This window comes from Amblyomma maculatum, chromosome 5 (assembly GCF_055883805.1).
Source record: "Amblyomma maculatum isolate TAMU_Amacu chromosome 5, ASM5588380v1, whole genome shotgun sequence".
Lineage (NCBI taxonomy): Eukaryota > Metazoa > Arthropoda > Arachnida > Ixodida > Ixodidae > Amblyomma > Amblyomma maculatum.
This window is the reverse complement of record NC_139348.1, coordinates 124,481,459-124,507,060: the sequence shown is the minus strand read 5'-3', so window position 1 is coordinate 124,507,060 and position 25,602 is coordinate 124,481,459. Positions and strand designations below refer to the sequence as shown.

General features: G+C 45.1%; 1 protein-coding gene across 1 annotated transcript; it reads left to right on the top strand.

Moving 5' to 3' along the window:
- The first annotated feature begins 470 nt into the window (after positions 1-470).
- LOC146189437 (E3 ubiquitin-protein ligase RING2-like) lies at positions 471-22,038 on the top strand. Its single transcript, XM_084604254.1, has 5 exons — positions 471-873; positions 7,578-7,772; positions 9,479-9,946; positions 18,800-18,980; positions 21,268-22,038. The coding sequence occupies exons 1-5, from the start codon at positions 631-633 to the stop codon at positions 21,486-21,488; spliced, it is 1,308 nt and encodes a 435-aa protein (XP_084460380.1). The 5' UTR covers positions 471-630; the 3' UTR covers positions 21,489-22,038.
- Positions 22,039-25,602: the final 3,564 nt, after the last annotated feature.

Below are 25,602 nucleotides of genomic sequence, written 5' to 3'. Positions count from 1 at the left end.
GTACCATCGCTGGGGTAGTGGTTCGTTTGGCATCGTTGTCGCCGCATAAGATGGGAACATCTGACTTCTTTTGATCGAATCAGGCAAGTACCCCAAACATATTTGGTATTAAAAAATACTAGCAACAAAATATGATTTCTGTGCAAAATATGAACTGCGAGGATGCCGTGGTTTAGCTGGGAGAAGCATTCTACATCGCGCCTCTAATTGTGCAACACGCTATATATACAAGTACATACGTATGTGTGTGCAATACAATAAATTCCCTCTACTCTCGTGTAAATCTGTTCCTTTGTTTTTTGCTGGTTAAATATGTTAGATTCACACCAACTAGCCCAAATGGTCACCAAGTGAATTGGTGTAACCAGTGAGATTTGTATTAGCTCTATGGTGTAATGTTTGTTGTAGCCGCCTCTATCATCATCGTCACCTCAGTCAAGCGCAGCCTCCCCACGCGGCAAGCGGAGCAGTCTACAATCCGGGCAATCCGCGTGCACAAAAAGAAAAAAAAAAAAGCGGCGGCAGTGAGGCAGAAGCGACGGCGACGGTTGCACTTGTGGGGTGTTGCAGTCGCGAACAAAATATTTTGGCAGTCGCGCGGACGGGAGGTAAGCTAGCAGCACATTCAAGATGTCGTCATCGGACACCCAAACGACGAATCGGACCTGGGAGTTGAGCCTGTACGAGCTCCACCGGACGCCGCAGGAGGTGATCACAGACAACACCGAGATCGCGGTGTCACCGCGCAGCCTTCACAGTGAGCTCATGTGCCCCATCTGCCTGGACATGCTCAAGAACACCATGACCACCAAGGAGTGCCTGCACCGATTCTGCCAGGAGTGCATCATCACGGCGCTACGCAGCGGTAACAAGGTGAGGAGAGAGAGCCTCTCATTCGACGCCGGCGTTGCACGCCCTGCGCCTTGGTGGGAGAGCTCCTGGCGTCCTAGCGCCTCTTCTGTCGCGGAGCGCGCGTGGTTTGCTGTAAACAATCGACCGTGGACCAGCCGTCTGCACAGCTCAGCTGCAGGGTACAATTGCCGCACCGGCTCTGCTTAACCGGCTGACGGCTCAAACAGACGCGCACTACATGTGTCTGCTTCTTACGGGCCCTCCTTGCGCTGAACCAAGGGCCGGTCGTGGCTGAAACCCTTGGGGAAAGCTCTGACGTTCACCTACCGCAAGCAAGCTTACAGCCAGTCGTACCCACCGCGCGTGTTCGGTGTATTGTGACCGTGCATTTGCGAGGGGTGTGAGCTATCATTGCACTTAGCGGAGCGACGATTGTAGTTTCTTTTGTCGCGCTTCTTTCGGAGCGTGACGTGCTTTGGGCATATGCCGATAAAGTTCGGTTTTTGCTTGTCTCTCTTTAAGTGGCCTTGGGCACGTTTCTGTTCCCACAAAGTTTGTCAGCTGTTAAAAGACACGTGCTGAAGATACCATGTTGACATTCGGGATTTGATAACAGCATACAGACGCAGAACACAAGCACGTTCCTCCAACGCGCATTGATCTTATCAGAGTTTATTCCGAGTTTGCATCGTTATCGAAAGTATCGCAATGTCCACGATCTCGAGTCTTCTGATTGGTGAAAACACCGGAACCGGATGTCACTGGTTCCGGCGTTCCCACCAATCAGATGACGCGAGGTCGGGGAGATAGCGACACTTTAGATAACGACGCCAACTCGGAACACGGACCCAGTTCGTATCTCCACGAGATAGCCCGATTGGATGTTATAGTCGGAATTTGGCGTTGGCGACAACTGCTCTCATGACTGAACTTGATGTAGACACGAACGCTGGAAACGCAGGCTGTACCGTCGTTAGTAAATTGCAGTAGGAGCCACATTAATGCACGCAGCGTTGAGGAGACCAGAGCTGCACTTGAAATAAATAAATATATAGTGATTCAGCTGGCATATATGCAGTTTGGCTGCATTTGACGGAGACGATGACCTTGGTGTTGCATTAATTCTTTGAGTTTCTTGCAGAAAGCGTTTCATCTGCTTCATATTCTGTACCCACATTTTTCTATACCTTTCGTCGTCTCCATTAGCCATTTTTATGAAGCTGCTTATTGTCACACTTCTTGCAGCTAGCAATTCCGGGCCTTTTCATTCATTTACAAAGCTTTAAAAAAGGTTGGCCGTGTATCTTAGCGTAGGGGTGCGCTTAATTAGATTACAGAAAAGGCTTTTTTTTACGCTTCTGTAATCTAATTAGCAATGCCTATGCTTAGTTCTATTTATTATTCATACTTGCTTTGCCACTGCATTATTTAGCAATTCTTTTCCTGGCTTGCTGTTTAATGTGCCTGACAAATGGGGTCAAATGAAATGTTCACTCATTATGCAAGTAAATATAGCACCTTTCACTCTCATTGCTTACGTAGGTGTAGCCTGTGACGGCAGCTCACAAGCAGTGCCATTTGTTAGCTCTGCTATTGAAGGCAAGTGGAAAAAAATGGAGCAAAAAAAATAATTTTTATGTAATACTGCCTTCGTTGTGGCTTCACTAGTAGCCGCTTACATTTGTTCAACCTTTGCTAGTTGCCTCGAGTATCTTTTCTTTTTTGGCAGCTGTATCTTAAAACACCCTGTGGCAAAATGAATGCACTTCATTGCGGTCGCTTTAAATTTACTGGTCAAAAAAATCATACTAATTAAAGATGTCATTAAAATAATTGGTGCTAGTCCTTTAGCCCATTCAGGCTCTTTGTTTTTCATAAAAACAAAATGATCTCTTCATAACTTGGGCAGCGCTAGATATGAAATTTAAATTTGGTCACACTGCATAGTTTTGTATAAAATGGACAGGAATAATTTAATGCATGTGCTTCGTTGAAGCAATACAGTGAGCTCAATAATCCAAACTCAAAGGGGAGGACTACGGGTCTATTTGTTTGTCTAAACTGTGCAAATATCTCAAATATCCTACGCTGTAACTTTGTGTGTAGTAATGATAGTTCTCAATTAATTGGCTAGGTATAAAAAAGAAATCACTAAAGAGAATGTAGGGTTGGCATCATGAGAAATTAAACTGCAACATTGGCCTGGAAATAGTCTGAAGGGTGATTAATATGTAAGAAAACCTCAGTGGTTGACATTAATGAGGTTGGTTCTGCTGGAGGTTGGTTGGCATGGCATCCAGAGAGCTCACCTGTCTTCGTCACCAGCTTGTGCGGGATTAGGCTTTCATCCCCGTTGCTTTGAATGCTGGCTACCTTTAGCACTTTCTTGTTTTTCTAGAACAGGCCCTGGTGGTGAAATTTCATCTATCGGACCAGCCTCCTTTGTATACAGAGGGAACAGCAGTTTCATCATGGAGCATGCTTGCACTAGCGGGATATGGGACAGGAAGGCTTTATAAAGGGGCACTGATGACTGTTCTGTCGAATTATTGATCTCTGTGTAAATTGATTCCATAGCTCTTTCTCGGTATGTTACTCTCTGTCCGGCAGTGAAGTACATGCTTGTAGCTGAGGAAATTGAATTTAAAAATTTTCCTATCGCTGCATTCAAACTTAAGATGTCCACACTGAAAAGAACTCGCTTTTGCCATTCAGAAAGGAATGGCGATGTGGCATAGCCTCTAAGGTCAGTGCTCTGATTTTGGTCAGCACATATTTTATTTGTATTCATATTTGTTATTTGTGAACCACGCACAACATAGGGATTCTTATATGGGGCAGCCAGTGTGCATTGCCTTGGGTGTGCAGTATTTGTCAAAACTTCCCAGGAGGTCTTCTCCTAAGCAGTGTAGAGGAGCTCCTTTAGCATTCATGGAGGTTTTGGCATTGGTAAGGCTAGGACGAAAAATCTTCTACTGTCAGGAGATTTGGGGCACTGTGAATGCATATTACGAGCCACACGGTAAAGCTCAGGAGCAGATCCCCTGGACTCTAAATTTTTGTCAAAGACTGTCTGGAAAATTGGCCATTCAAGCTGGCATAGGTCGGAAAGCTAAGCTGAGTTTTTTGTGCACAAAAAAAAAAAAAAAAATGCTTCCCATCCTCAGTTGCCTCTTTTCCTGAGAGAGAGGCAAACATTTCTGCCAGTGACTAAAGCTGCAGTTTTTGTAGTTTTCTATATGTCCACGTTAGGACTCTGCCTTCAAGGTGTGAATTACACACCTTTTCGATTGATTCCTCTTCATCTGAAATCATTTACCCCTTCACTGTTTAATGTCAAAAAATTTCTAGCTACTGTCTTTTTTTTTTTTTTTTGACTTCTTATTGTCGTTGCAGTGGAAAGGTAGTATCCAGCACTCAAAAATAATTTAACCGGGACTGTGTCAGGTTAGCATAATTATATGGAGAAGCGCAGGCAGGCAGCTTTTCCACTGACCTGTGTTGTTGATTTCGATCTTATCGGAAGGATTTGTATCAGTGTCATCACAGTCTTCGCTTTCTCAAGCAGTGTAGTTCTTGGTGTCTTAATGAACATCTTTGGTGTCGACAAAGCAAAGCTTCTTTCCTGTGACAACAGGCTGTTAATGCATACACCAGACACCATTTTTATTATTCATGTTGCCATATCTTTAAAGAAAGAGTTCAAGTAGTAGAAAAGAAGCAGTTAATGGTTCAGTGGTGTCTCTGTCGAGTGGCATATGACTAGGCCATGTTCTTTATGGTGTTTATTTTTCAAAAATTCGGTGGATGTTTTTCGGCTAGTTGCATGATACAAATTCAAATGCGAGAATTGCCTGCTAAAAAAATTTCTAAAGCCTCACAAGGCTATAGAATAAAAAAAGGGCACAGAAAGGATAGCAGGTAAGTTCCCCTTGTGAGTAAACCAGTTGACTTCAAGATGGATTCCGGCAGGCTCTAGGCAGGAAGTGGGAGAAGGCGGGCATTTGTGCCCATGATGCGGGGCCCTATGCAAAGAAAACTTACTTTAAAAATTTCTGCTGGATGAAACAAGGCTCTCTTCACCTGTTGGTACCCCTATGTCAAATAACAGAAAAGCTCACCCCAAGCGACGAGGACAAAAGCCAGACTAGTTTTACAAAGAATGCGAAGTGTCATCTGGGTTCTTTTGATTGGAAAACAAGGCTTGGGGAGAAGCTGACTTACAGAACTTAGAGAACTTTCAGATGAGCCCAGCTAGAACATCTCTCTCTCTCGCCCCCTGCCCCTTTACTATTTCCTGAGTGCCTTTGGACCCGCACCCACCTCTCCCTGTCCGGACTGTTTCCTGAGTGCCTGCGGACCAGACCCGTTTCTCTGCTCTGAAGGGAAGAAAATGGTTTTCTTTGATAATGGGTGACCTAGGCAAGCATGGACATGCACAAAACCGGCGTTGTTCAACTTTAAACGATAGTTTTTTTGTTTTCTTTTACCAGCAGATGTTTATCGGTGTTTTTTGGTTAAAACTGGAAAGTACACTGCCTACGTATGACCTTTGCGACAGGCAAGCTCTGCTCGTACAAAATGGTTAAGGGTTTAACAGACCGATGCACTTTGGGTACCTTAAACCACGTGTGCTTGCAAAGCGACCATGTAAACATTCAGTGTAGCCGCACTAGAGTTACCAAAAGCACGGAGGTGTACGCCAGAACTGTGTACGGGCTCAGGCCGGGCCAAGGTATTGGGCACGAGGACATACTATGGCGCCACCTCTCGGAAGCACCCATATGACGAAGTAAGTGGGATAACACACGTTGAACGACTGCTGTAGGATGCTTTCCTAGACAGTTCAGTTGAGAGTTAGCATTGCATTCGTTTATTTAATATATACCCTGATCTGGCTCTGTAAAAGCTTATTTTCAGGTATGAGACCTAGTCATTCGGCAAAAAAGCCCTTCACCGAATCAGAGTTATCGAAGTTGGCGAGCTTTACTGCTACGACAACGCGCACTGGCTGCAGCATTTCTGCTGTTATGAAAAAAACACCTGAAGCTACCACACAAGCAGTCAGTGCACAGGTAATGGGATTCCTGAGCAAGAGCAGAGGATTGTCAGGAGCCTGAGAGATGTTGAGCACCTTCGCATAGCGCCTGCGGAAGCGCCACCGTTCGCCTGCTCCCTTGAACTTAATAGAGCAGACAAGTTTGACTGCGGGAATGAAATGGATTAAATTTTTAGCAAATGTGAAGACGTCTGCTCCACTCGGCGAATTATTGCACTCTGGCTACTGCCATTGGCACTCTTGGTTAGAGCGGATATTTTTTTCCCACGCATACTAGGTCTTTTTTTTTTTAACGCATATCTTGATCAGCACATCACAACATGCATGCAATGCTCTATATTTTGTTTATTCATGGACTCTGTCATTTGAAATTACTACAATACTGGAGATGCTGCCTGGGACAACTCACCATGCATACCGCTGCCCGAGGCGGCAGAATCTTCTAGTTCACTTCAGTGAAACTTCCATGTCAACGCGTTCATTTAGAATGATTTGAGACCTTCTGGCCTTCGCATGATCTCTTCTTTCTTTGGGAGGGTATTTCTCCACGACGAAGCCAGCATTTTTTTCCATCCTTCCAGCAATGGTATCGTTAGGTTCACAAGTGATAAACGCAAATTAAAATGTGCGTGCGGTTTCTTCAGCCGCTCGCCGAACTTATGGCGCCAACTCTATAGGCAAAATCTGTATCGCTAAAATGTCTGCAGCGCACATCATGAGAATAATCACTCGCTAATTTGTCCATTCAAATCTTAATTAAGGAAGGAGAACTCTGTGAGCTTATGTTTCGGGTATCAATAGAAGCTTGCGCCGGGTTCCCTCGCTTACGTCCGTGTACAGAGTAGTAACGGACCGTATAGCAACGCCTTAAACTTCAGCAGCCTCAGTAACGATGCAAGATCCAAAAGTGTCCAAAATGCCTAAATTCAACAGATAACTGGATGTTTTTGCGCAATAAGTTAATTATATGTACATCCTGTGCCCCTGTATATTCGGCAAATTTGTCATTTCAAACGTGAGAGCTCAGCATTTTGAGATCATGGATAAACCTAACATCCTGAAATTATTTTCTTTTTCATTGCTTCAGCTGCAATTATAGCATGACGGGCCGGGCCTGGCTCGGGCCTTAAACTTAAGCACCGGGCTGGGCCAGCCCAGGCTCAGTCCTTACCTGGGTCGGGCCGGGCTCGGGTATGTAGCGTCGGGCTGGGCTCGGGTTCAAAATTTCGGCCCGTGCATACCTCTAGTGTACACTCTGAAAGTGGTTTTATACGTTCGTTTGGATTTACGCGGTTCACTGTGTGACTATTGAGGTCCCGGTACATTTTCTAGCTTGCACATTATAGGACATTGCATCTTGCATGTGCGGAAGTTCAGTGTTTAGGCTGTGTCACCATAAGTGGACGCAAAGCTGGCATTGGTAAATGTCTAGCCAGCACGCCCTTGAAGCAAAAGATTCCACGCATGGGTTGCATGAAGAAGCAACAAAGAATAGAATCTGTCAATGTGAAATTCATGTTATCATAGATATGGGTAATACTGATCACAAGCGTACAATTTAGCGATCATCGAATTGCGTGTAATAGCCTGTGAGCTCGACTGAGCCGCCATGTTAGAGAAATAGCTCGAGTTGCCCTCTTTGCTGTATGTGTATGTGCGAGTGCAGGAGTGCCCGACATGCCGCAAGAAGCTGGTGTCCAAGCGTTCCCTGCGAGCGGACCCCAACTTTGACATGCTCATTGCCAAGATCTACCCGAGCCGGGACGAGTACGAGGCCCACCAGGAGCGGGTGCTGGCCAAGCTGAACCGGCAGCACTCGCAAGCACTGGCACACAGCATCGAGGAGGGCATGCGCATGCAGGTAGGGAGACTGCATTCACATGTAGAGAGAGGCCGTATTCATGTGTAGAGAGAGACTGCATTCACGTGTAGAGACAGCATGCAGGCAAAGAGACTGGGCGTACGCATAATTTTTTTTTTCCTGCACTCGCTGGCAGCGTTGCTATTGCATGGAAGGTCATGCAGTCCAGTGCTTGCTGTGGCAGTGGGGCAGTGTCAGCAGGGTGCAGAGCAATGGAGGTGTAGCTTACAGACGTTTGCTGCAGCCGTGCTTGTAGAAGTAGCTGTGCAGGGATGGTCTTCTGAGAGTGATGGCAAGATCGGTCTCCTTGTCTGTGGAGCTCGGCTTCTTTAAGCCAATTCTACCTGGACAGGCGAACGCGTGCACTCGCAGCCGATCGCGAGAAATTCATACTCATACTAGGTGCTTGTTGGATATTGTGAGAGTGCACCAATTGTATTTTTTTTACCTTAAGGTATAACTAGTGTATGTTCTGTTTTGTCTTGTTTGTATGTATCGTCCATTGCATTTTCTTTGGCAGCGTTTGTATGTTACATAAGTTCTGCAGCGAGCACTGTTGCCATAGCTTAGTCGGTAGAGTGCCATGCACAGAATTCAAAGGTCATTGTTTTGGATCCCACTGGCAGTATGTCGTTGCTTGTAAGAGAGCTCTAACATTAGCCGGTTTCTCATCCGTTTCTTCATTGCTCTCAAATTCAAGCTGATGGCCAACTCACGTGATCATAGCTAGCACCTGGTTCACCATGTGTGACGTCGTGATTCCTCAAAGCCACAACCATAAAATTATCAGCGACACAATTTAAAAAATACTCATGTTTCACACAAGTTGGACCAATCATTTTTAAAAAGAAGCACTGCAGCACAGCTGAGTGAAATCAATGACATTTTGTTTCCCATCATCTGCAGACAATTTAATTTCTGCTCAGTTGATTATGGAATACTAATTTTTCAAGATTTTTATCATTCGCTGAGGTAAAGTGCATTTCATTGTATGTAGTAATGGGGTTAAGAAACAAGCAATCAGTTATTCTGCTCATTTATTATCTGCATGGTAATAAATTGTTTTCCATTGTTTAAGGGAGCTTGCGAATTAAAAAAAAAAAGTGATCATGCTCCTACACTTATCTATTGTAGTACTGCCAAAGGCAATTTTAATAAATAAAGCATGCGCGCTCATCATAGTGTGAACAGCCAACGCTGCTGTCAGTATTGCCTTGAAGTTATGTTAGCACATTCTGCCGAAATAAGGAAAGCACGCTTCATGATCTGCAGCTGAAATATGGTGGTGTATGAGATTAGTCACGTTATATATATTTTTTTCATATTTCACTAGCTTTCTTTAAACGTTGGAAAAAGGACTAAGCAGGAAATGGTGCATTAGTAGAAAGAATTGAATTGGTTGTTTCTTACCTCGCTCTGCGATCTTTCGAATCCTATATGGCCTTAGAATTCCATAATTAATCTTAGCTAATTAGGCAGAACATAAAGTACTGATAGGAGGACCATGTGATCATAATTCGCTGGTTTCGCACAGCTAAGGTTCCCCTCCTCTTAAAGAAAAAAAAAAAATCTTGGTTTGAATTACATATAACACCCTGTGTATAGAAACCTTCATTTATGCCTTCTTTGGTTTCAGTGGCTGCTTGCTTCCTTCTTGTTTAAATGCACACTTAATATCACTTTGCTGCTCGCACCCATATGTGCAGGCCCTGAACCGGAACCAGCGCGTGCGCAAACATGGCACAGACGAGAACAATGGCAGCAGCGGACCCGCTACCCCTGCCGCTGTGGCGACTGCCACCGCTTGTGTATCTGTGCCATCCGCGGGCAGCGGCGCTGCCAACAGTGGCCCCCAGGTGGCGACTGCTGCCACACCAACCATGCCTACCTCCTTCTCTGCAGCGGCCGCACCGACAGCCAGTAGTACAGTGCAGCAGCAGCAGCAGCAACCACAACCACAGCAGCAGCAGCAGCAACAACAACAACAACAACAGCAGCAACAAGAACAACAGCAGCAGCAGCAGCAACAGCAGCAGCAACAACAACAACAGCAGCAGCAGCAAGCGCCTTTGCGGCAAACGCCTACGCCCGGAAGCTGCAGCGACGCCACCACGCAGAGCAGTACCAGCAGCGTTGGCTCCTCGCAGCCACGCAAGAGGCCCAAGACGCAGCAGGTACTGGGCACTGTTGCTATCAATACCACACTGCTTGGGCGCTAAGGGGGCTACTAGCGCCATCCGTGAACAGTCACTGGAGGCTTTCTGTGATACTCGTACCAGGGTGCAATGGTTTCCCTGGGGGCGGTCGGCAGTCACAGTTCAAGCGCACTGAATTCGGTTGACCATGTTTAGCCTGATAAAGCCAGTGGCAGAGCTTGAAGATGCGTGTGGTACTGAAGAATCAAACTAAAAAAAAAAAAAGTATGGTTCTAAGCAAGTTGCTTTTTGCAGCACTAAACCTTTGTCATTTCATGCTGGGGCAAAGTGCCTTGGCGTGCTTGTGAGGCCAACTCCCATCAATGTGGGAAACTAAAAGAAGTGCCAGTTGAAAGTTGGCATGGCTGGGTGGTGAACAGTGTTGAGTCCGCGCTGCTCAAAGGCACGCTAGCACTCTTTCACTTTATTCGAGCACTGCCATTTATGCCCCCTTGATGGGCACTGAGTGTTTCTTTTTTGTCTCGACTTGTAACAATTCTTTACATGAATAAAGCTGTGATATATACATTCCCCATCAATAGAGCTTTTCCTAATTTCAAAAGAGTATTATTCGCAAGTTGGCAAGCATTGCAGTTAAGAAAGCAGTTAAGAAAGGGGCCACAGGATGACAAGCACCTGGGCAAGTACTCACCATCTTGATCAGAATGTCTGTGCATACAGTGTTTCTGAATGCTTGGTGTTCAGATAGTGTTAGTGTTTAGTTGACTCATTTTACTGCTCACCAGCGTTGGCTGTGGTCTCTTTTGCTATAAAGCATCCCTTTAAAACACCTACAAAATTTTTCACCTGCACGATTATACCTGGATGATCGTTTCCACATGGCTTATTACCTCAAGTCCAAAGTGTGGCACTATAACTAGATTTTTAAGTTGAGCACCAAACAGAAATTTACTGGAAAGCTTGGTAGAAGGCAGCATTAAATGACACAGAAAATATCTGATACGAAAAGAGAAACAATGTGACTGCATTTATATTGAGGGAGCAGTGGCATTGCAAGGTATTGCAGTCCAGTTTTGGCACATCACTGTTATGTAAATCTGCTGCATGTTAAATTGCCCTTGGTCTGGCTTCAGCTTCACAGGTCATTATCATGATACATGCATCACTTATCATGGGCCTTCCACTCTTCTAAAAGATGGTGAACCATCCTTGCCATTACGCGGAAGTATTACCGCATGCATGGGAGCGGAGCAAAAGCCATAGAACATTTTTTGATCAAATTTTGTTATCAAATTTTGTTTCAGTTTAGTGGTCACAGGACAGTTCGGAAGACTTGTTCCCGTAAAATCGTCTTCAAAGGATCTCGTTTATATCTTAGCTGCAGTCATTCCAGTTACCATAACAATCTTAATATTTGATGAGGTGTAATTTCGGGTATCAAAAACTAAAAGAAAAAAAATTCATTCGCATATAATGTGCATGAGGGAACTTTGCTGAAAATTATTTATTATGCGACAGTTTACTGGGCTTGTGGCAAAAATCCATCGCCATACCCTGGTTTGAGAGGGAGCTTTCAAGCACTAGTCAAAAACATGTTGGAGAAAATTTCGTGCACCGGCATGCACCAAACACCGGAACTCTCAAGACCCAATATGTCGTCGTCGAGATAGACGATGCCCCCTCCACATTCTAGTTAAAACTGTACGTCTGTGTCGGTTTCTTAATGCGGAAGCACCCCAGAGGCCACCACTAGCCACTATTGCATCATACCCTTAAGGCGGAGCATAGGTTACTCTCTTATTTTGGCAGTGCATTTTCTGGCGTCAGACACCACCCCATGCTAGGGGTCGAAAAGGGGCAAACACCCCTATGTGCTTGATACTGGTTGTGCTTCGTTCCTATGCCAGCGTGCTTGTTCTGAGAATATCATGCCGGGAACATAATAGCAGCTTACAATTGATGTGCCACTCACAGCTCGTGCGCATGAGCCGCCAAATAGCATGCATCGCGCTCGCAGCACATGCAGGAAGTGCTCTTGGATTTCAGGCTTTAGCAGTTGTCATCCGGTGCACCGTCTGTAGTGGCCACCACCTTCCAGCTCGTTAGTGGCGCTCTCTGGCTTTTAAACAGAGGGGTACATTGTTGTAAATAGAACACTTTGAGTTCTGCTCTGGACCGGGTCGGTCTTGCAGAGTCTGCTGTCAGTCGTGTTTTCATGCAGGATTCTTCAGGAGAATGCCCATGCAACATGGTTTCGGAAGCGATACTTCATGAGGCATTCTGTCTGCAAGTAGCCATTCGACACCGGCAGCAACGTGATGTCAACCCGGGAAGCAAATGCCACATCGGCTCTGTGACAAAGCCTAGTTCTTCACACCCATATTCACAAATGCACCTCAACTTGATACTGCACCTCCACTCTGTGGAGTAGAGGAAACAGCCGCTCCTCCACTCCAGTGCCGATTCGAATTTATGAATGCCCCTCAGCGCTTCCTGCGACAAGCTCTCCTTGAGGATACGTCCTCCACTAGAAGCAGCGCGAATGGTGAATGGGGACTAGATTAAGGCAAACTTGTGCTGAAGTGTGTAACACGCTCAGTTTTTCATGTCGAGTCTTCTAAACAACTTTGGCTAGCAACCTCGACGTTGACAGCGTAATGGAACTTGTTTTGCGGGCTGGATGAAAATGGTCGAAAATGCTTTTGCATCTCGCAACAGCCGCTGCTGGTGACATAGAGTTTTCACAGAACATGACGTAGGCCTCGAGGAATAGTATGAATACTTCTGGTCTTTTTTTTTTTTTTTCTTCTTGCCAGACTTCGGCAGACATAAAAATATATTGCAGGAAAAAAAAAATTAAAAGCCGCCAACTCTTTCGAGCATGGCTCTGGCCTTCATAGGGCTCGAGGGCAAACGGTGAAAACGTGTGAGTGCATTGCAACTCGTGCACACTGAATTCAACTCTCCAGAAGCAAATTCCGCCTGCGATTTCCAAGCAAGTTGAAAGCCCTAATTGAAAACATGCTTGAAAAGCCATGCCCTTTGTTGGCCGTGAATATCCCTCCATAAAAGGAGCACACCAACGCGCTTTCTCGACAGCGCCGCGCGTCCGAAGACTTGCTATGTACCCCCAGGCAACGGGCAAGCCATTGATCTGCGGGGCGCAGCACGGATATCCGTGCAGTCCTACCGTGCCTCCGGTGCCCCCCAGCTTACTGCATGCAACACGTTGTTCCCCCACAACTTCGTCACAATCTGCGGAAGCCATCGTGCAGGGGAGCCACAGAATGAGTGCAGTGCCGCCGCTTGGCTCTAGAGTCCGGCCTCGGGCGTGCTCACCATTGACGGTCAAATCGCGCCTTAACTCTGCACTCGGTTGGCTCCGAAAAGTTGTTCACTTATCCGGTATGACTTTAAATGTGCCCGCACCACAGAAGCATAATGCAGTCATCAACTATAGCTCTGGTGTCTGCGGCTGATCACGGTTATCCATGCTCGGCGTGAGTGGCAGGAATAGCAAGATGCTAGCCGTGGCCGCACCTGTAAAACGATAACGTGCCAGAAGTCCCGGGTTGTTGTCGCTCTCAGCCAATGCTTTAGAGAAAGGTTCAGTGCATCCTTGTCATATCTGCTTTCGTGAAAAGTTCGGTATACCAGTAGAACGAAGTCCACACTGCGAAAGATGCGATGTCCGCAATTTTATCAAGTGGAGCGGCCAAGGTACAGTCGTCGCCAACTCGAAATTCTCGAGAAAACTTTTCTCCACCACTGAAGGAGCGATTCAAGTGGAGGTTGCTTTCTGAAACAAAAAACAGGCCATCCCGCTGATTGAAGTAGAAATTCGAGTGAAGGCGTGTTCATGAATACAGTGGTCAGCCACTGGACACGTTCAGCTTTTCGAACACTGTAAGATTGATCTCGGGGGAACTTCGCATTGAAGATTATGCTGCTCTCTCCGGGCTACAAACAGCTTCTCAAGACGTGCAAGTATGCACGCTTCTTTACTGCATGGACGCAGGCACGGATGGTGATCTGCTTCTGAACATTTTTTCACTTGATGAAGCCTCATTAGCCTCCTATGATGCACATGTGCAGCCCTTCTCGGAGCACTTTGTGCACTTTGCTAATGAACTCTAGAGTCATCTCACTTTCACACACATTTCCAACAACCTGGCAAAGGTGTTGGCACACGTTATGTTGCACTCTGCAAGTTGGTAATATGATGTGACAGGTTCGTTGCCGGCTTATGCGACGCATATTTCTCGGAGCAGTTGTGCTTCTTCCTCGAAGCTCACTCTCAAAGATGCTTGGATGCAAACTCTTCTGTCCAAGGACGCTAAATAAAGCCCTTGAAATTTTGTTCTGGAACTGGTCGGTCTTGTTCGGCTTGCTGTCCGTCATATTACTTATGGTAGGACAACTGACTGTCCCTCGCCAGTGACATCCTCACATAGAAAATCTTTAGTACCTCAAAACATGTTCAATATCGTACGTGTCTTGAAGAAATGGCCACCAAGCCCCTCGGGAACAGTGGTCAAGTGTCAGTAATACGGCTAGGGCGTGGCTAGTAGTTGCAGGCTCTTCCTGAGTCATCCAGTCCAACAGTGTTTTAATGCAACTGGGTTAAAGATTCTGTTACTCAGAAAATCCAGTGTCGGTGTTGTAGGCAAAAAATCACTGTCATTGCGCTGGCAGGTGGCACCTGGCAGCTGGCATGGATGGGCACTGATTCTTTGATGGTTTGTGCAACTTCACCACATGTCAGAAAGGTAGGAGGAGCTGCCAACTCTGGTTGCTCATATGAGAGTGCGAAGGTGGAATGAGGATCAACCTTCAAGTGCTCTTGGTTGCTAGTCTGGCACTTTACTCCTAGGCTGAAAGTGCTAGGGGCTGAAAGGCCCTAATAATAATAATGACCATATGTGCGAAGTTTGACTGGAAATTATTCACTCCTGCATATAATGCAAGGCAGAGATTTGGCGCGCTAAAATCTATGAAAGAAGCATTTTTATATATGTAGGTTTTTATGGTAAGCGATTCACTGTTCGTTTTTTTTTTTTTTTTTTTTTTACAGAAATGCCCCTTCGATATTTTTTTTTTTTATAAGCTTGGTACTTGGGGATTATTTCATCTCCCCCTCCTCTCGGAGTGTGGGTTGAAGAACATCAGAGGCGTACATCCTACTTGCTTAAAATGCCAGCAGAGTGGGTAAGGTTAGCTCTGGCGAGAGGCTCACGCATGGGCTGTGCGTTTGACTGCTTGCCATCTTTGGTAACGCACCAGTGTTTTCCGGAGCCAATTGCAACTACCCAGTCTGTGCAGTGCAGTTTGAAATGTCCAAATTTAGGCAAGGGCCCTTTGAAAAACCAATGCTGAGGATAGCTTCGTGCATCATTTGCTGCCGGTCAGTCGGAGCTCATGGAAGAGCACACTACATTTTATATGCCTATAGTTTCTTTTTCTCTTAGAAAATTATATCAGCAGAATGCTCTCCTCTCAGTGCCTGCATCTGCCAGGTGTTTCTGCGAAGCCTGTCACAAATGTTTAAAAATTGGGTTTTTGTAGTGTAGGATATTTTCGCATAGTAATACCAGTGTTTGTGAACATTGGAAACCAGACAGGTCATATCGACTAGTAAGTTACCACAGTTCTAGTAATTAACTTATTAGTCATTAGTAAGGTTTTTAGTTGCAATTAGAAATTTATAACTGTCTTTTCACAATAGCCGTATCGGTTATTACAATTTCAAAAAGTGTGTTTGCCTTCAGCAGTGTAGCTCAGCAAGTTGTGAACAGCTTACGTGTCGTTTAAAAAACTTTAGAGGGCACTTTGGACCACTAAAGTGTGATAAGGCGAAAGCCATTATAGGGCGGTGGATTGTAGCCCTCCGCTATGGCACCTCTATCTCCCTCACTTATTTCACTCCCACCTTCCTCCCTTCCTTTATGGTGGGGTATGTGTGTCCGCAGAGAATTGTAACAGATACTGCGCCTTTTCTGTCCTGTAAATCAATTTCAAACGCCACTGAAGCCTGCTGTACTAACCCCTCCTAGACACCTGGGTCTGCTTCTGGTGGTGTGGCGTTCGACGAAGTGGCAAACGAAAAGCGCCGCACGGACACCTGGATCAGACGCCCGGCGGTGTCAGCTTCGTATATGCATGAATCGCTTGGTGAGGTCACGACCTCTCATGACGGTGACTGTACATCGTGCGCCCCTTGTCGAACACAACCAGCATTTCATTGAACGCCTCAAAGTTCACCGGCGTTCTATAATTCGTTTATCAGAAAGGAAAGGCGCAGTATCTATCACTCTCGGAATCCCGCTATCATCCTCACGGTAGACAGGGGGAATTATGAAACGCGTTTCATGATCCGGGGCATGGCGCAGGTGGTAAAGCGCTCGGCTGGGGATCCAAGTGATGGAGGCTCAGTTTCCAATGGTAGCAAGGTTTATTTATTTATTTTTAACTCTCGCTCTCAAAAGCATGACACCTCTGCTACCAACCTTCTGTCGACAACGATGAGGCATTAAAGGCTTCAGTCTTAAAATCGTGCAGCTGTGGAGAGCGCAACAATGCCCGCAAGTACACATCACATTGGGCCTCAGTAGTTATTCTGTTATCCTCTAGAGTGGGGAGCCACATGTTCCTTATTATTTTGTTTTCCTTGAATGACCGTGGAGCCTTCCTGTTTTTTCTGAGCATGGCCGCAGACTCCAGCTTTCAGTGTGAAGCGAGGTGTAAGCTCCGGAATTTTGTTTTCTGCGCAGTGGAAAAGCAGATTTGGTTTGGAAGATGCTCAGAAATATTGTAGAAGTATGACATGGCATGTACTGTCACCACTCATTTCACTCGTTGGAGAAAAAAGCTTTTATATTGCTGGGCCATCTTACGTGCACATATATGTGATGCGCTGACACGCTGGGATTGATTGTATTACCTTTAATTCGGGCACTCATTCTCCTGTTGCATACAGATGGGGTATGCTGCTTCACGCCAGCCCCAGTTTGCAATTAAGTTAAAATAATATTGTGTAATAGTACACACACTTCCACAAGGAAAAGGTTCAGGTTTACGCAAGCGATACAGCGGATGACAGACTACAGTAGGGTGGAAATCTCCCACAGGAAGAATTTCTCAAACATAGAAATTGGAAGGCCACATGAGAATGAATAGCGATTATGTGATCGTACCTACTGCGTAGTTGACAAATGCAACAATCTGAGGGTGTGGCACGTAGTGAAGACCTCTCGAAGCTTGTGTGTGCGTTTGACGATTCGTCGAGGACTGTATTCTCGTTTCACCCCCAAAAGTGCACTCAACCATTTCTTCTGCAGTCTTGTACGGCCGCCCTTGACAATTTTGAGTCATTTTGTACCCGAGGGGGTCAATGTCTACCATATGCGTGCTTAACAGTAAAATACTGCCGCACACAATGCAGCGGTTAGGGCGCTCGACTAGTGTGCCCAAGGATGCGGGATTGGCTTCCGACCGCAGCGGCTGCTTTTCGATAGCGGCAAAAAGCAAGGCACCCGTGTGCTCTGCGATGTCAATGCGCATTGAAGAGCCCCAGGGGGTCGAAATTTCAAGAGCCCTCCACTACAGCATCCCTCATAGCCTGACTCTTTTTGGGACATTAAACCCCACAAATCATGAACCATTGTGCACGTATCTGACGGGAACAAGTGTCTGGCGCGGAGCTGAAAAAAAACTTGCAAGGGACTTTAGAGACTAAAGTAGTGAAAGGCAAAAGCCTGAGAAGTCTGATCTTGTCTAATGTTCCTGCCATCTGCAATCCCACGCTTGAACGCGCGCCAGAAACGCCACGCGACGGGGGCGATGGCGTATCATCCAAACGCACACCTGTCGGAGAGAGAGTGACATATACTGTGCCTTTCCTCCAGAAGTCTAATCTTGTCTAGCGTTCCTGCCATCTGCAATCCCACAATTGAACTGCCAAGGAATGCCACTCAACAGCCGCCGCAAAAGCGGGACAGACTTTGTCCACGACAGTAGGAGCCATTAAATGCTTTCGCCTTAAAAAAGGAAAAAATTATGTTTGCAGTATCTACCAAGTCTGTTTTCTTTCACTCTTTCTTTTTTTTTTTCTTTTTTTTTTCTTATTTTCCAAACATACTGCTAGCTTCTTTCTAGGCTATTCCAGGATTTGGGTACATTGAGGTGATTTCAATCACATCACACTTTATACAAGCACAAAAGGAAGCGATCATAATAGCAATGTAATAAGGGAGTAATTACTCATTGCATCCACCCAAGCGCAGCCATACGGCTACAAAGGAAAGCTATACAGCTTTCTCAGAAACTTCGTAGTTAAAGAAAAATTCGTCCTGATCCGGGAATCGAACCCGGCACCACCGCCTTTCCGGGGCAGTCGCTCTACCGACTGAGCTAACCAGGACGGTCAGCAGAGCAGACGGTAGGGCGAGAGCGAATTGATCTATAACTCGAAGTGCGAATGGTGTTGGTCGAATATTTAGGAGAATCCCCCAAGGTGGAGTAGATTTGTAATAAGGGAGTAATTACAAATCTACTCCACCTTGGGGGATTCTTCTAAATATTCGACCAACACAATAGCAATAATGTTGGAAACAAGTAATCATCGTGTGTGACAATATCAGTTGTTTATGTTGTGGTATGCAATGCAAATTAACTTCGGTGTTTCTCCTCCTAGAAGCCAACTTCTTGGTGCCCAAGACTATGGCGCAGTCTTGATTACTGCAGTTTTTATTTAGTCTGACATGGGGGGCAAGTGCTCTGATCTATAGGGGTGTATTGATTGAGGATTCTCGTGTGCTCTACTAGCAGTGTGCTTCATGAAGTGCGAGCCTTGAGAGAGTTGTGCCCCCTCAGGCTACGACGTGTTCCAACGACACGGAGTCCGCCGGGGGCGAGACGGAGGAGACTGATGCCGAGGATGCCGACGCTGCTCTCAACAGCGAGATCGAGCTCGTCTTCAAGCCACAGCCGCAGATGATGCTAGAGGACTCGAACGCGCAGGTTCGCTACATCAAGACTACCGCAAATGCTACCGGTGAGTGAATCATGCGTGGCGCACCCTCCACCATCTTTTGCAGGTGATGGCGTTGCAGTGCCCGTCTTTAAGAGCAACCTTGATAAGTCAGGTCGGACCATATTAATCGATCACCGCTGACTAATATATACAAGGCTGCTTCCGTATACAGGCTGTGATGATGTCACTATATGGTTTGTTTTGTTGAAAATAACTGAAGACAGGGTAATTCAAGGATCATAGGGCTTTTTTTTTTTTTTTTTCCATTATTGCTGTCATGATGCCAGATTGAGTAGCAGGGGAAAATGTTTACCTTAAATACAATTTTCTTGGCAACACGACGATTGCTCAATACTTGTGGTAAAAAAAGATTGAGATTACTTGGTTCATGAAAATAATGCAAGATCTCTGTGAACTTCATTCAGCTCACTTTCAATATGGGCTGCTGGCCAGCATTTAGAACATTTTATATCGCAGCATGAAATTCAACCTTTCTATTTGGCGGGAATCTGTGTGGAACTCATTTAAACCGATGTCAAAAGCTTGCCAACGATCGGCGGCAGCAGAAGCAAGGTCTTGCGTTACACGAAGCCGCCAGTTGGGACATATAAGCTTTAATAACATTTCCTCTTCTGGTTACCATGTGCCATTCAACCTATGTGTAATCGTTCATGCTAGCTGTTGCTAGAGGCTGTAAAAGTAAAGTGGACGAGCAGGTACTATAGCAATGACAAAAAAAAGAAAAAAAAAGAAAAAAAGCCTATGCCACTTTTCTCTAACAGGCAGGGTACCAGTGAATATTGAAAGGTGTTGCGCAGGTATTTCACTTTGGCAGAGCTATGACAGGTAGCAGATAGATCTGCATATTGAACACACTTGGCATTCTGCTTCTAGAGTGTGAGCTAAGGCTCCTTTTTCTCCAGCTTAAAGGTACTGAGGAGGCTTTAACAAACATTTAGCCCATGTTTGTCAATGGAGGGTATAGAAAGCAATACAAAAGAAATGGCCGTGGCTTAGCTCAGCTAGGCCAGGATAAGTAAAACCTCGTTACAAGAGACACTCAAGGGACCCGAAAAAAATGTCTCTTGTAACCTAGGTCTCTTGTAACCAAAAATTGTTACCAACTCGTATATGCGGCAGTTTAGATTCCCTTAACTAAATTCTGTTCCATATCAGTGTCCTGTTTTGTTGCGCTATGTCAGGAACCAAGAAAGAGTGCCTCCTTTTAACTGGGAAGTCAAAATGTCTCCATTGTTTCAACCACTGTCGTCACATTCCTGTGTGACTGAAAGAACAGGCACATTTTGACTTCCCAGTCAAAAGGAGGCACTGCTTTTTGTTTCCAGACATATTGCAGCTAAACAGGACACTGATATGGAACAGAATTTAAAGAAGGAAATCTAAACTGCTACATGCACGAGTTCGTACGAGTCAGCTGCGTTAATTGTCTCTTCTAAATGGCGAAGTTACTTTAGGGACCTGCAAAAGTTGTCTTTAGTAACCGAGTGTCTGTTGTAACCATGTCTCTTGTATGCAATGTTGTTAACGTGGCAAACATAGGAAAACCAGCCAAACCATTTTCATGTGTCTCTTATAACCAAATGTCTCTTGTAGCCATGTCTCTTGTAACGAGATTGTACTATACGTAGTGAAAGCATATGTTCCTGGCGCTGGGCTGCCAACTCCTCTCCAATCCAATCTAATCTAATCTAATCCAATCCAGTCCAATTAAGTACTGTTCATTCCAGTGAAATACAATGCAATCCTACCCTGTCCAAGTCAATCCGAACCTGTCCAATGACGAGTACACGCTCGCCTGAAATGCGTCGCTTACCAGCCTGTCGTCATCACTATTATCATCCTCACGCTAGAGAAGGAGAATTAAGATGTGCTACTCACTATATGTAGCTATGTTGTTGTCGCATTAAAGATGAGACATCTTCTTCTGACTGCTTCTTGATAGCCAGACAGCGCGACAAGTGTGCGGCGGCCACTAGTTGCGGCGGTTGCTAGGCAACGGCTCTGTGCTTCCCACCACGCGAAACTCCTTGTTCATGGCCATTGCAGCTTTTGCTACAAAATAATCTGTCCAACATCAGTGGCTGGTAGTGTCTTCCAGTAAGGGTGGCTGCGATTACCATGGGATGACAACGTAGGAAATAGTAGTTTCAAAGAAAGGAATGACTAATTTGGCACATTTACCTCTCTGCATCAAACAAGCTGAAGACCTTACCTTGGCCATTGTTAGCGTTTTTTTCTGTTCTCTGATGCTTCCTTGTCCATTTATACTCTGTGTGGACCTGTGCAGTGGACCACCTGTCCAAGTACCTGGCTATGCGGCTGGCTCTGGACAAGTTCGAACAGGACGCTTCGGCACCACGCAGCGTGGCGCCGTTCACAATCTACATCGCCGTCACGCCGGGCCAGTTCACCCCGCTGGCGGGCAACATGACGCTCGACCAGGTGAATGAAAAGTACTGGAAGGTGAACAAGCCGCTAGAGATGTACTACGCTCATCGGAAGGCCTAAATCCTTCTTCACTCACCTGCATCATTGGTGCGAAGGATTTCGACACTTGTGATGCGTGCGCGTGTCGTTGCCAAGCTGTGACTTCGCTGTGTCATTGCAGTCAACTGGTGACTCTGAAGAAGACGTAACAATGGTGTACTGTATAGGCTTTGCAGCAACATTGTCGTGCAGCTTGTTGATAAACCAGCTGTGGACTCTGCGTGTGCTCTGTGAACGTGCTGGCATCAGTGAAGCCTCATTCACCGTCAAAATTGACACAGATGTGAAGGGTATGATGTACAGGGTGTGTCCGTATGCGATGGTGGTGTCTGTGCAGGTTGAAAAGCATACCTGTAAATAATTCCAAGATCAAGGAGGAACATAGGAGACTAGGGTGTGGTAGCTTTGCTTCATGAGGTCAGTCATTGAAGGAGAGCTAGCATTGTGAACATGAAGTGTGTAGATGACCTGGATAGGAAACAGCTGGGAGCACGCCTTGTGCCAAACTTTGGAATATGCATGCTGGAAGAACTCAAGTAGCGATTAAAATATGCATTGGTAGTGTCTGCAATAGTTGGTGCGACTAATTTCTTCGTCAGTGCGGATATGGGTGAAAAGAAGCACAACACGCTTTTCCTGTCTGTAAGTATGTGCATGAAACGTTTTTGTTGTTGGTAGTTGTTCCATTTCATTGGTGCAGGTTTGCAAGGATGGATTTATTCATTCGACGGATTTTTCTTTTTCCAATTCTCTCTTTTAGTCAAAGGGATGGCATTCATACCCATTTGACCTAGTTTTCTCTGCCAAGAAAATGGGATGAGATGCAAAGTTTTTAAGGTTCTTATTGTCTCCAGTAACAGTGTGCAAGGTATTAGGATGACCGAACTAAAAAGAATATGCCACTTTGTGCTGAGAATAATTTTTTTACGCTATATTTTGCCAAGGGTGTTGCCAAGGTTGCGATACTGGAAGAGGGTGTTGAATGTGTGATAACAGTCAATGACTGCACGGTGAAACTTTCGTGAGAACAAACGACAAACTGTATTGAACTTTACATTATATGGGGAGGTTAAACAAGGGAAAAAAACACACGCACGACTTCCTTCTTTCAGTTCACGAAGCAAAGTGTCCAACAGTCAGACCCGCAGGCGAGTCTCTCTCCCTCGGCGCTTAGCTGAGGGGATGCACCGCACACACACGTCTGCTTTCTGTCAGTTCAGGGAGAACATGATCTGCAGGCGAATCTCTCTCTTTCCCTGCGGCGCCGGGCGCGGTCCCCCGCATGTCTCGACCTTGGGCTTTCAGGCACCAGATCACGAGGTAAACAGCAGAGTGGTTGGTGGGGAAGCATCGTCTTACTCTGGCTCTGCTCCCAGCGCCGCGCTGCGCCACGCACAGGATGCGGCAACACCCCTCGCACACAACACAGGAGGGAAGAATGCAGAACTGTAAATCACTGAACACCCTCAAACTTTCATCCCAGAAGAGCAGAAAAACACAACAGAGTGTCCCCTTTCGGGTCCGGGTGACATGGTGAGGCATTTACTGATAGGTGGGTTGTTTGACATCACGAGACTATTTTACATGGCAGAGTTGAAACTCGTGATGAAAGATGGTGCTGCATTAAATCATTGAAGACTCATCGGAACGTATCTTTTCCAATTATGGGGCTCGTAAGACTGCGTACACTTTTCTCAAGAAAGAACTGGAGCTCTCTTCCTTTTAAGGCACCTTGGTCCAATATGCATCCCTTTAGTCTTTGTAACTTGCTTCATTGTTAGCAGTTTAAACCATTGAAGCTTTGTTATTCAGTGCATAGACAACTTGTAATTGAGTATGAGTTACACGAGCTGAAGATAAACTGATTGAATAAGCTTGATTAGCGGTGTTGCTCCGGTAACTTAAACGCTTCTTCAAACTGGGAAACCCCAGCTCCAAATACCAGCTGGCTAAGTACCGTTTGTTCACTACAAGTAAGTCATTTTTCAAAAATATTGTTTGCCAGAAAAAAAAAAAGTTCTCTTCTGGACTAAACATGAAAAATAAGCTTGTTAAATTTTTTTCAGCATATAACCGAAAAGTCCAACTTCTACCTAGTACTCACTTAGGTGCTTTATGTCTGCTTACGAGGCAGGGCAGAAATCACTGCTTTTTAGAAGAGTAAGACTCTTAAATTGGTAAGTGGAAAGTAAAAACAGCTTGCAAAGAATGTGCTTCATCTCGTTTGAGTCGTTGACTCAATATTGCACAACTTGCATATTTTATTCTACACTGTTCTCTTCTGTGCATGATGCATAACAATCGTTTAGTAGCTTTGTTAGTGAAACTTAGTCTGATGAGCACGACCACATGGTACACTGTTCAGCTGGAGAGTTGGACAAAGCTTCAGTGACCCTGTGATGGTTAGTGTATTGCAACTGAGCTGGGAGTCTCTGGGCCAAGGTGCAAATCCTGCTACACATTGCTAGAAAGGCCCAGTTTATACATTGAATGGTGTGCTACATCTGTGATTTGGCTTCCTTTTAATGATTTTGTGCTTGAAGCACAGTATAACAGAAATTGCCGAAGTCCCTCATTATTCAACCTAGCATAAACTTTTTTTTATTTTTAACTGACCAGCTGTCTCCTCAAGAAAGGACGTTTAAAAGTTGTGAAGAAGCAAAAAGCGGTGTTCATATTTTAAAATCAATTTGTAGGAACAACTGAGCGTTTTCATTTTTTCCAAATCCAGAAACTGAAAGTAAGTCAAATGCAATGAAAATAGATTCATTTTTTTTCCTTTGGGAAAACAAAAAAAAAAAATGGGCCCCATAATACTTAGGAAACTTGTACACAGAAACAAAGTCTAGTTAATGGAGCCATTTTTCTCAGCTCGAGCATCATAGCTTGGACTGTTTTGAATTCTGCAGCATTGTTTCAGAAAGGAAAAAAAGGCTGTCATGTTACCGCTTGTGGCTGAAGACTGCTATTCACATTTACTTGCTTGTGTTGATGAAGCACCGTGGTGTACCTGATTGTGCACATTGGAGGTTCTAACCACGTTTCATCTTACTTTGCAAAGTAATCATTTCTAAGCATTATTTTCATAAACAGAGCCTGAAATAATATTCTAGAAATAAAGTTTCTAGAACAATACAGGGTCATATCGAGAGTTCAAATCAAACAGAGTTTGCATGGTAGTATTGCCCAAACTATATATGCATACTTTTTCAGTACATTTTGCTTTAACGGTTGCTCCAACATAAATAGGAACCTTGTTTAAGTGCTTGGAAAACATCACGGTTTGTGTTGACAGCAAGCTTGCATTTTATCTGTCCCCATTAAAGTGCATGCAGTGTAGCAAGAAAAAAAAGATTATGCATCACTGCACTATTCACACCTGTGTTGCTTGAAGTATGAAAAACTGAAGAGAGGAAACGTTAAATGAAAAACAATAGAGAGAATGTGCAGCACTTTAACTCTGCCTCATTTATGTCATATACCACTGGCACTTTCATGCTGCATGGAACTTTAATACCATCTTCCTTCAGAACAGCTCTAAGCTGCTTGCTTCATTCTGCTTTCGCCCATCCTGAACCACGACCTGTATTGTTAACAGAATAACTGCGACCCAAACACAAGGATGCAAAATTTTTGCCTAGTGGAGAATAAATACAGTAGGTGTGTATGCAGCAGTCTTTGCATCAGCAAAGTGAAAGGCAGCTGCTCTAGTCTTCATTTTCACTTTTCTAAAAATCATGTTTTTCTGTTCTTATTGTCTTGTTGGCATTTCATTGATGCTGACAGTACATCAAAACTGCATTACAGAAGCTGTCGCAACATGGGAAGAGGCTGGATTGGTTTGGTCTGGTCTGGTTTATGGTGTTTGTCCCAAAGCGGCTCAGGCTATGAGAGACGATGGGAAACGGCGATGGCTTCCATTTTTCATGAGCCCTATCATTTGCTGTTAACGCAGGCTGGCAACTTTGTTTTCTGTGGGTTGGAGGAGAAAGGATGACTTATCAGAGGTGCTTTGCAGGGCATGAACAACCTTTCCAGCCAGATATTCCCTAAGCTCTGACTACAAATGTGTTGGTTCACTGTAGTGGGAGCTAGGTCTGGTGCTGTGAATCGTAAGCTGAATTATTGGAAATGC

Excerpts from the sequence above, each read along its gene's own strand:
- LOC146189437 (XM_084604254.1), top strand. The coding sequence starts at position 631 with ATGTCGTCATCGGACACCCAAACGACGAATCGGACCTGGGAGTTGAGC. Across the intron at positions 874-7,577 it reads CGCTACGCAGCGGTAACAAG|GAGTGCCCGACATGCCGCAA; the intron begins GTGAGGAGAGAG and ends GTGCGAGTGCAG. Across the intron at positions 9,947-18,799 it reads AGAGGCCCAAGACGCAGCAG|GCTACGACGTGTTCCAACGA; the intron begins GTACTGGGCACT and ends GTGCCCCCTCAG.